The sequence below is a fragment of the Pinus tabuliformis genome, chromosome 3_2, assembly GCF_031772625.1.
Source record: "Pinus tabuliformis cultivar Carrire ecotype Pingquan chromosome 3_2, CPIR1, whole genome shotgun sequence".
Lineage (NCBI taxonomy): Eukaryota > Viridiplantae > Streptophyta > Pinopsida > Pinales > Pinaceae > Pinus > Pinus tabuliformis.
This window is the reverse complement of record NC_142302.1, coordinates 592820536-592833261: the sequence shown is the minus strand read 5'-3', so window position 1 is coordinate 592833261 and position 12726 is coordinate 592820536. Positions and strand designations below refer to the sequence as shown.

The following is a 12726-nucleotide window of genomic DNA, read 5'->3' as shown; positions in this document are numbered from 1 at the left end:
ATGAGTATCCCATCAACATACAAAGGGATCTAAAAACACAACATGACAAATCATGAAAACAAGTACATCACATAGATGATTCCGCATCACATCAAGTAGGAATCACGAAAATGAGTATGAAACAGTATCCCACATCAAACATCAAGCAGGGACCTGTGTAGCACAATGCATAAAAAAGAAGTACATGAACACAACATATACCTCATAACCAAGGGCCATCTGAAGAAGCAGATGTCAAACTGCTGAAGCTGCTTGGACCATCGATCTCACGGCATCAATTGCATGGAAATGGTTGCTTGCACATGAATGCTGACACCTGCATTCCACTTAGAAAAGTGGCTAAAGAAGAGAATGAGAGAATGAGAAATTTGAACGTAGCATTAGATTTTCGGCATCGAATAGTGCAAAATTGACTGTCCAAAATATGAATTCTGAGAAGTTGAGAATCTGGGGCTCAAGGAATCTTTTAGATTCCCCTTAGATTCCTCAAATATTCTACTCCATGGGTGGACTGGAAATCTACAACTCTAAAGGCAAATCTGACCTCTCCATTGCGATCCTTGTGGAAAAACATGAAAAACGACTATAAACTTGACTATATTCCGACATGGAGAAAAATTACCTCCTCAGGAAGATTTCATGGATCATGGTTCCGCTCCCTGTTTTTGTAGCAATCATGGTTCCACTTGCACACTGAAAAATTACCAAAAAATGCATAACTATGATGGAGCAACGGACAACGCGATTGCGTTCGTGGCGTTGAGAAGTGCTGAAAACATACAAAAATTATCAAAATTTGACAAAGTGATATTTTAGCCCCCTGCAAAATGTTGCCTCGAACTGCGTGCACAACGTCCTCCTGTCTCGAAAACCATGCCCGCTCCTGGTTCTTCCATCTGTCCCCTGGGTGCATTGAAAATACTAGATTTATATAATATTTCCTAGCGGATTAATCAATAAGGTAGTTAAGTGGATTGGTTAAGTGACCACATTATAAGGAGGAGGTCGGGTGGTCAAACCCTGACCCCTCTACTTTAATGAACACCTATTTTATCAAAACTGAAATTAATTTGAAATCGGGGGGTCAGGTCTACATTGCGTGGCCCGCCCAATGTCCCACGCATTAACAAATGAACATAGCATGTGGCATTATTATGGTAGGTGGCACGTTAAGGCGCACACTGGTTTTATGTTTATGGTTGCCTTCATGGTGGGTTCGTTTTTGGGGCCGCCCGCTTGGGGTCTGGCCATGTGGGCCAGGCGATTTCGACCCATGTCAGTCCCATACTAAGTTGTATATGGCATCGTAAGGTGTGGGGGTGCGGGCCGGGTCCACCAGAGGTGGCCTATGCCCACCCCATAATTAATGGTTTATATGTTATATGGTATGCAGTTGGAGAAGGGTTTGGCGGGGTCATGGCCGCCAACCCAACCTTTGAATTTTAAAAAAAGTGTGGTGCGGTTTGGTTGGCGGGGGTCGTGGCCCGTTGACCCTTTTAATAAAAAGATTTTGTTATGTAGTTTGGGAGTGGCAGGGGTGGTGGCTCGCCACCTCATTTATAATTTTATTTATATTCTTTTTGAAATATAGGTGCTCCCCAAATCTTTAGAAAATAAGGGATATTGGGAAAATTAACGAGGCCAAAATTTCGTCCAATTTCAGGAGCTAGGTTTCATGCCTCAGGGTTGGTAAAATTGTAGGACACTTAAACCTGGCCCACAACCCAACTTTGACCAAAATATTGACTAGCTCGTTCTCCCTCATATGAGCTTGGATTGACAAACCGTTCACACCTTCGCGACTAGGATGATGAGATCTACGCTTTGGTCCTAGTTTGAAGTCATTCCAAACATTTTTATTTTTAAGCTTTCATAAGCCCTCTTTGTCCTGTGTGTGTCCCTAGAGCCACCTGGATCAATTGCACTATATACTCTTTTGTCTTCGATTAGCAGGTATTGGCTTTGCAAATATCTTTGTGGTTGCTCCTGTGTTTTTAATAATTTTTGTTAGGATGACATGATTCAACAATCTAATAAGGCGATGGCATAATTAGTGAATGTATTAAAAACACTAACTGTGGCATATGTGAAAGTTCCTTGGTTCTGTAATATGATAAAATTGTGTAAATGCTACAATTTGATGTATGTGACCCTTTTATTTCTTCTTGTGTTTTTTAGATAAAAATAATAATACTTAAGCAACAACGAAAGGTTGTAATCTAGTTTCGCAATTTCTTATTTATCTTTAGCATTATAACCGTAACCATTTTATTTGGCATTTTTGTTCTTATATTACTCTTATCTAGCTTTGTAGGTGGGAGGGGCCCATATCCCCTTGGGACCTGCCATCAACCTGTTGAGACATATAAATATATTAATAATGGGACATCGACTATTCCTGTGTACGGTTTCAATCTTATTAACAGGAACTAACCATTCCATATTTCAACTATATACAATATTCATTGCATTTTCTTGTTTATTCAGTAATATTCTCTCTACAATCTAGGTTACATCTACAACAACCAAAAGGCATTGGAAAAATTCCTCACTTAATGTACAAACATTTCCTTGGAAACAAAGAATAAATGTGAGTCCAACTTACAATTTCCCCATGAATAATTATAGATTTCATCCAAAGAAAAATCATCGATTGTGATATTTACCTATTTTAAGTTATACAACCAATATATCCACAAGTTAGACAACCAATATATCCACAAGTTAGACAACCAATATATCCACAGGGAACTGAGCACACCTCCCAACTAATGAGACAAGTGATCAATGCCTTGGCCCCCCCGAGCATTGCACTTCCAGATTAGTCAAGACAAGGATGTTCAAGATCCTCCTGAAGCCTTCTCAGATTGTGCTTAGTCCAACATAAGTTTTTGTAAACTTCACTAGTCCACACTAGGGATTCCATTGGCTAACCAAATCAAGACTTTCCTATATGCTAGTGTCTTGCCTTCTCTTAACACTGTCCCATGAGATATTCCCACTTGTTCTTCTCTTTCTCTTCTTCTCAAGTTTTCTCCTCAAATTGGGATGACTTATTTCAAGAGAACATAATAGTTGCCTCCTAACTATCTCGATGATGAAATGTTCATTTTTTGTCATTCTTGTGATATCCACGACTTTCTAGCCAACTAAGTTAAAAAGTAACAATAAAATAAATAACTTAACATTTAAGTTTCACTTAGGCTTCTACGTAGTCCATAGTCTAACATGCTACTGTAGCAAAAGTAAATCAACAAAAATATTTACAATAACTAAAGGGTCTAAGAGGTGTTACATCTCCCCCCCTTGAATGAAACACTATCCTCGGTGTTTATTCTTGTCCTTGAAACAATCCGGGATACACATTCCTTATAAGGTCTTCATCCTCCTAGGTAGCCTCTTCTGGGCTAAAGTGTACCCATTGCACTTTCACCTGGGTGATAACTCACCTCTGTAACATTATTTCTCTCTGATCATGAATATGCAAAGACTCTACCAATAATTCTCCATCTGAATCTACTTGTTTCACATTTTAAAGTCTATCATTAGTTTATGACATTTTATAAAATAATTCGCATTTGTGTGTAAATATGTAAATTCAATTATACATGTATGTCTTGCCAATTAATAATATGTTGAGGGTAATACACATAGTTTTTTAATAGAGAAACATGAAACACATTATGTACTTGTATGTGGCTAGGTAGTTCTAATTGATATGCTACAGGTCCAATTCTAGCTAGTATTTAGAAAGGACCACAGATTTGGGGGCTAACCGCCTCATCTTAACAGTCTCTTCTTGGGTTTGACCCTTACATATACGTGATCCCCCACTCTAAATTCTCTGAAAAAAAATCTTGTCGACATATCCTTTTTGTCGTTCTTGAGCAACCTTGAATTTCTATCAAACCTTCTTTACTATCTGTTCCATTTCCACTAAGATATAAAAGCCTCATATCAACTTATCTTCTAAACCACTATAGTTGATAGATATTAAATATGAAAACTATCTATTCAATATTTTAATTAATAATTATTTCATAAAATCTATTTGTTTAATGGTTATTTCATATAAACTATATGTTTAAAATATATTTAATTTATTTTATAAAATTATAGAAAACTAATCTACTAAACATATTAAGTTTATATATATATATATATATATATATATATATATTCTAATAATTTAGTTAAAATAATAATAATAATTATAAGATTAAAAATATACAATAATATTTATTATTATAAAACTTTTTAATTAATTATAATTAATTAATTCTAAATAGTTAATTATAAATAACATTGTCATTATTATCATTTTGCAAAATTATTTTATTATTTTGAAGTGGGAGTTTTTGTAAATCTTTATACTTTGTTTATAATATGTGTTATAATTTGAAAAGTTTATAAGAGTTATTATTATTATTTGTGTTAGATTTTTTTTGAACTTTAAAAATATATATTAATCAATGTAACATTTACATTGCAAACATTGGATTATTCGTTTAATTTGACTTGTTTTGAAAGTATGGATTAAAGGAAATAATTGAGAATTGAATATAGAATTTGCAAAACATGTATTACAAATTTTATGTGGATAGTGCTTTTTTACAAAAGCTTGGCATTAATGCGAGTGATATAAAAAGAACAGAAATGAAAAGACACAAAAATAATTAGGTAGAAAATATAAATCATTGATGACATTTATAACATATCATGAAAGACAATGAGACTTGTTCGCAAGTGCAAGGTGATAATGGTTTTTTGGTGGATTCCATTCATTGGTGCATATAATGATTGTGCCCATGCGTTCCATGCACTTGTCCCTAAGATGATAAAGTAAGTGAAATTCCTCCATGTGTAGGAGAAGCTTAGGAGAAGATTATCCCTACTCTTATTCAGTGTAAACAATACTTTTCCTAGAAGATTCATGATTTTCCAATAAGGGTTGATGGTGTGAAGATATTAACTTTTTTGACCTCTATTGGTATCGAGGTTTGAAATCTAATTGAAAATTGATGGCATAAAATCTAAATAAGAAATGTCATCCCTGTGTTTTGCAGTTTCCTTTTCAGTGGAATTAATTTCCTATTGATTGACCATTTGAGTGTGTCTGTGATATCGATCAACCGAGGCCTGGGATCTAGAGCCCATGTCTTTGTGTTGTTGAGGGTGTCGTGGTCCCCAACTTTCCTCCAAGAACATGCTTGTTGTTGACGCATGAAAAACAACCAATGAAGCTCTCAATAGAGACTAGAGGTAAAGAAAAGAAAGATAAGGAAGAGGGGAGGTTGATATAAAAGAAAACATAATGAGTAGGAGGTCAAGGAAACTCAATGAAGGAAGGAACTCTAGTGTCTAAAGCCTAAGATAAGAAAGAAGTAGAATGCACCATGAAGGTGGATACAAATAATATACCAAAGAGAGCGTAACATAAATCGACATAAAATGACTGAGAACCATGACAATCTGAAATAATATACCTTCAAGAGGGCCATCTAATTGTGGTTGGGGAAAAGAGATGATGGTGTCAACTTTAGAGATTTTCCATAGCCTTCAAGTTCGTATTGCATTTTGATGACTAAGGAGAAAAATGTTATCTTGCTTAAGGATAATAGATGAAGATAAGAAGAAATGAGGTGAGAAGGGCCTGGTACTTATTTTTATTGAACATCAACAAGGAGGTGGACAATTTCCCTTAAAATAGTGAAAGTTCCTTAACTGTATGCAAGACATATTATTTCCTCCCATATGAAGCAATAAAAAGAATTGGAACATACCCCTCTGAAAAATATAACTTTTGAAATAAGCTTTGAGACTAATAATGTCACCAATAATAACCACGATATAATTACACACTTTTATTACACAATAAATTCATAAAAACTTGCATATACGAAGGAAAGATCTCACTCGAAAACAATTAAATGCTTCTCATAAATAATCTATATGAGAGAGTATGCAATAACACATTGCGATCCAAGCTTTTATCTAATAATAATAATAATAATATCTATTTTTAAGGTCACAGCCAAGCCAGACACCAAATTGGTGTATGAGACCCCTTGTTTGTGGGAGAAGGGACCCACCTCCGCGCAGCGATTTGACTGCTAAGTCTACGAAGGCATACATACTCTACCCCCCTTTGGTTTTGAACCTGTGACCTCTTACGAGGAAACACATACTCTTAACCATTAGGCCCACTCAAGCTGTATATATAATACACCTAGCTACTAACCCCACCCATCACACTCTCTTTCCAAGCCACCCACATACATATATATAATTTTATATTAAAAAATAAAAATTATAACTAATAAATATCTTCTTCATTACTATAATCTTGCAAAGTTATTTTAGGATCATCGTTATTTTGAAATTAGAAGTTCATAACAATATTTATACTTTCTATGTTTTAATTTAGAAAGTTCTATATAGCATATTTAGTATTATTTAAAATAAATAAATAAATATACCATTTAAAATAGAAAAATATACCACAACACTTTGGTATTAATTTCTTTTTAATTATAAACCATATTAATTTTTATTTGTGTTTTTTTATTACTTTAAAACTATGGTAACATAATACTGTATTAATTTTTATTCTATAATTTAATATGAGTATGGTGGGATGGGTAAGTTTACCCATCAGCTTTTGCTTCTTTAAAATAAAAATAAAATAAAATAACTATATTTTAAATAGAAAAATCATATGTGTTATAATTAAAAAAAATGAATATGTTGTAAATTAATTGGAAGTAAAAAAAGTTTGATTATATGTTTAAATCTTATACTTTTCAAAAATATTTTAGCTAGAAATTCAAGTAAACTACTTGAAGATCTATGTTACCTAACTTATATCAATATCAACTTCATATATATATATATATATATATATATATATATATATATATATATATATACGGATAGTTGATTTTTTATTTAGTTTTATATATATTTTATTTAGCAATTAAAAATATAATTTCAAAAACAGAAAATAACATATTGTATTTTACACTCTAAAAATATTTAAAAAAAAAAAAAATTATCCCTCTAAAATCTTAAAAATCTGTGAATAAAATAAATCTATACTAATATATATTATTCAAAATTTAAAATATGCTACAACTAAATTTCCCATTATTTCCCATTGTGCTTGTTATCCCAAAATCTAATCTATACTAATATATATTATTCAAAATTTGAAATATGACACAACTAAATTTCCCATTGTCCTTGTTATCCCAAAAATTTTGAACTTTTTGTTTAAATTTTCTACTATACCTATACCATGTATGCACCGAAAATCTTGCAGAACTAAAAGACATACAAAAGATTGTACTTAGACGATAATGGGAAGCAGATATAGTTTACATGTCATACAATACAATAAGGGCAAGTTTAGGTACCTAAAACTTGACTATTATTGAATGGCAATTTATCAAACGGGTTCTCAATTATATTTTCACATAACTGGAGGCCTTTAACAAAGGACGTTAACGAATGCTCGCCACATGTGGTATTAAATCCGAAAATCTGCGGTCGTAAGCAAAATCTAAAATGACGATGGTTGATCGAGATTCGCATCATTCACACAGTACATTGACGGTCGAGTAAAACGTCAATTTTGGGAGGTGTGCGACCACCTTCTTTAAATCGAGTTTCGTGACGTTATAGTTCGACTCTGCTCAGATTTTCCATTGCAGTTGTGAACTGATCCAGATGGCAAGCGGAACGGCTCGTTGCATGAGTTTAAGGCTAACGAATGCTCGCCACACGTGGTATTAAATCCGAAAATCTGCGGTCGTAAGCAAAATCTAGAATGACGATGGTTGATCGAGATTCGCATCATTCACGCAGTACATTGACGGTCGAGTAAAACGTCAATTTTGGGAGGTGTGCGACCACCTTCTTTAAAGCAGTAGTCTTTAACGCGACTTTTTGAAAGCCTTTCCGGCGATTTTTTCCGGTGAAAATCCGGCAGTAATTTATTGGAATCCATGTTTGATAGCTAATTTTTGCACAATGAAACCGTCCCAGGGGTTTTTCAGGGTGCTGAATCCGAATATGCAGTTAAAAAACCATTTTAACTGCAACAAATCATGATTTCCTCTCAATTTCTTCCGCCGGATTCCGTCACCGGAATCTCAAAAAGTTTCTTCCGCCGGATTCCGTCACCGGAATCTCAAAAAGTCTCATTATAGACAACTCCTTCTTTAAATCGAGTTTCGTGACGTTATAGTTCGACTCTGCTCAGATTTTCCATTGCAGTTGTGAAGTGATCCAGATGGCAAGCGGAACTGCTCGTTGCATGAGTTTAAGGCTTCTGGTGAACAAGCAAAGTCGGAAGATATTGTATGCGGAGGCAGGAAAGGATTTTGTCGATCTTCTCTTCAGCTTTCTCACGCTACCAACGGGTTCCGTTCTGAAATTGCTCTCAGCGTTGAAAAAAGCAAAGAAAATAGGCTGCCTCACAAATCTTTACAACAGCGTAGACAAGATGCAGACTATGTTTATGATTTCCGAGAAATCCGACTTACTGGAGCCTAAGGTTATACTTAACCTTTCCAACAACATCCTTCGAATACAGTCGACAGAATCAGCACCCCCACCCACAGTCTATTACGGTTGCGGGTACGTGTACGATATCGGTACCCACCATATTAGCTGTGAGAAAGGCGGCAGGTGTTCCTGTGGCAACACTATGAGCTATCAGTTGCAATTGCATAACCCTTCCATGGGAGTTAGAACTGATGCCGCAGGAGTCAGTGGAAGTGGAAGCGGTGGGGGAGGATATGTGAAGGAAACGGTTACCTTCATAATTACCGATGACTTACAGATATCTCCCTCGTCAACCATCACCAGCCTTAACTTGCTCAATAAGTTCAATGTCAAAGATTTATCGCATTTGGCGGAGCGAAACGCGAGTGTCGGTCCCAATGAGGTAAGGAGATACTATTGCTGTTTATAGTTTGGGTTCATAATGCTGTTAATAGGACTTATTAGGCACTGGAGCTGCTATTAATGGGACTTGTTTTTTGTAGTTTGTGTTGGTAATGCTGTTAATGGGAAGACCATAATAATTTTATATTTATTAGGCGCTGGAGCTGCTATGGGCTTATATGGTTTCAACTACGCCTTTGAACGATGGATTTACATTACTAATTTTGTCCTTAATTTTATTTTGTTTTGTTTTGTTTGCGATGGATTTACATTACTAATTGGGGTATATTCAAAATATTAATATTATTACTTGTATGTATATAAAATATATTTGATGGGTTGATAAATGTAAAATGACGATTGGATTGGCGTAAAACTAAAACATCAATATTATTATTTATATATAACTTTGTTAATAATTTTAATATATGCGTTAAGATCTTTTTATTTTCATTGCCGCTGTATTTCAAATTATTTTAAGCTAATTACTGACATATCTCCGTCCATAGAATTTCTACAGCTTAGTTCAAAAAGTTTTGAACCTTGCACAGAGTTTAACGCTAAGGGACAGAAAGCTCGACGCCAAGGCGCCGAAAGGTCGTTATTTTTTACTGACATATCTCCGTCCATAGACAGAATTTCTACAGCTTAGTTCAAAAAGTTTTGAACCTTGCACAGAGTTTAACGCTAAGGGACAGAAAGCTCGACGCCAAGGCGCCGAAAGGTCGTTATTTTTAGAGGGGCTTAACTTGAAGAACATTGGGTTAATATAAGTCGCTCACGTAAAATTTGTTTAGTCATGAACTAGTAGATCCTTTAGGGGAGTTGAAGTTAATGTGAGTTAAGGTTAATGGAAAAATATATTATGGGATAAAAATGGTATTTTGTTAATACTTCTTTCAAAATTTGGTTGTTGGTAAATAAATGTATTGTTAAGGTATTATTTTTATGGTTTAAAAATTAATATATAATTAAATAACAAAAATAAATAAGTTAATTTTCAGTTAAACAAATATTATAAATTAATTCTATAATAATTTTAATTACTTAATATTATTTTATTTTATAATGTTATATATATATATATATATATATATAATCATTTAAGAAATTTAATAATTTGTAGCTTTTTTAAGCTTTTGCAGTTTATGGCTTCTTGTGGTATCCATAAACTAAGTTTGGGGTGTATAGCTTCTTCTCCTCTCTATAAACTAGCTCACCACTTGTAATGAATTTTGAATTTCTCAATTTTTACATATTTTACATTATTTTTATCACTAATTAAACTGCCTCCAAAACTTCCAATAAATTTTAATATTATTTATAAACTTAAAACTTTCTGATAAATTTTAATATTATTTATAAAATACCATATTTAATTTGTATGGAATGTAAAATCAATTATATTTTCAATTATAATATTATAAAAGAAAATGAAATGAATACCGTTGTTTTAAACTAGACTTCAAAAAAATAAAATAAAACTGGACTTTAAAATTTTTAAAAACAAACCTACTCTTCATATAAAATAAATTCCATATAAAATAAATAAACAACATTGAACTGAAGTTATGAATGCTCTGCATAGACATATTGGTCGTATAGTATCCTCAGCTTCACTTGCAGATATATAAGGGCAATCGCTCGACCCTATGTAGTATCTAACCATTAAAAAATTTTGGGCGTGTCATCTTTGAGACGGACGTAATCCCAAGTTATCATTTTTCCAATACTCGATATTTGTGCACGAGGCATAAACTATTACAAGGATATACTTCTGATTTATAATTTTTTTTTCCAATAGTATGATATTTTTTAATTTTCAAGTTTGATATTATTAAAATTTGATTTTAATAACGCGGTTTTAATATTGTTATAAATTTTATTTTATCAAAATTGGATTTGCGAGAGTAAGATTATTGTAGCGTAGAAGTATTGTTATTTCAGAGATGTTAAGTTAGGTTAGATTCGATTTGAGTATAGGATTAATTTTGATGTGATTATTAATAAACTTATTATTGGAGATTTTGGTATTTTAAAATATGTTTATGTAATATAATATAGTTAAAGATGTGATGGGTTTATTATAAAACATATTAAAATCAACAAAAATAATTAATTAATTATTAAAAAATAATAAAATAGCTTCAAAGGTTCATGTGTTTACTGTTATATTTTTATGTCTTTTTTAATAAGAAATGATACCAAACGTTAGGGTGGATTTAAAGTTTCCGAGAGAACAACACCGTAAAAAACCCAAGACTAATGATCGAGGTAAAACGTGATGTCCACGAAGAGCTGGTGTGGGATGAGCTTGGACCGGGAGCTCTTTTGTCATCTGAATATGTACATTAATAATCATAATTCGTTATAAATACACGACTGAATAGAGATTTTAGGTTCATTATGAATTGGTCCCAGGAAAAAAATGTTTATTGGATTAATTTGTAATATTAAAAGTAATTAATTAAATAAATAAATATATATAGTATTAATTTATAATTAAGAGTTGTGAAGATGAAAAGTAAAGTTCTTCTGAAAAAAAGATGAAAAGTAATGTGCAATTTCTAATTTTCAAAATATTTTTGATAATACCAATTTTTTTATCTATTAAAATTATAAAAATATGGTGATTTGGTAATGTTTATTTCTCTTCTTTTAAATCATAGAAATATGTCATAAAATTTTGATTAATTTCATAGGTTTTCAAGGTATGATATGCCATATTAGTACTAGATGATTTTAATTATCATTATCATCATCAAAAAATAATAACTCGTTTATATATTTTCTTTTAATTAATCAATTTTATTAAAATAGAAAAACGTTGTCATTTTTTTGAAGATGCATTTTAATCTTTGATATGTGACTACTAGAATTATTTTACAATATTTTATAGATTGAAGATGCATTTTAATCTTTGATATGTGACTACTAGAATTATTTTACAATATTTTATAGAGTTCAATCATTGTTGTGCACCTAATAATTACTCATAATTAAACTAAATTTTTAAATACTCTATTATAAAATAAACACCTTATTGTTATAATTAACTGTAATTTTTATTCAATTTTTCAATTTAATAGATGTTTAAATCAATTGGGTTGTTTTCAATATTAAACTAGATTTGTTTTTTTTTAAATTATTATTATTATTTTTATTATTGAGATTAAAAAAAAATTAACTCTTGACATTTTACCATAATTCAAAAAGGGAAATTATTTACTACAATTCAAAAAGAGAAATTAATATTTATTTTAATTTGATATATATTTTAAATTTTTTTAAAGATAAGTAACTATTTATGCTAAATAAATCTTAATTTCTATTTTTGAATTACATTAAAATTTCAAATATTTAAAGATAAATAATTATTTATTATTTTTTTTAATGTAAAGATACAAGTTTTCTCATTTTGCAAATGAATTTTGACACTCTTATGATTATTTAGTGATATTTTTAAAATTATTTTATTGTATTTGAGAAGTGTTCTATAAATTAGTATGCTAGTAATGTTATAAAACTTTATATATTGTTATTTTATTTCGTTAAATTATTTAAAATAAATAAAAATTGAAAAAACATGATATGGAAGTAATGTTGTAAAACTTTATGATGATGATGATGATGGTTAACGTCTGCTAAGACCAAACATTGGTCCATTGGACCTAAAGAAACAAATTATTTATTTTGATTTAAGATTTTATTCCTATGCTCAAAAAGCTTGGAGAGAAGCCTCTCGAGCTCACTATAATTTTGACATTGTAAAAGACT

The 12726-nt window shown here is 31.6% G+C and overlaps 1 protein-coding gene across 1 annotated transcript; it reads left to right on the top strand.

Moving 5' to 3' along the window:
* Positions 1-8293: 8293 nt before the first annotated feature.
* On the top strand, positions 8294-9601 carry LOC149181954 (uncharacterized). Its single transcript, XM_089414396.1, has 2 exons — positions 8294-8950; positions 9470-9601. Exons 1-2 carry the CDS (start codon positions 8294-8296, stop codon positions 9599-9601), a joined length of 789 nt encoding a protein of 262 aa, XP_089270522.1.
* The last annotated feature ends 3125 nt before the right edge of the window (positions 9602-12726 follow it).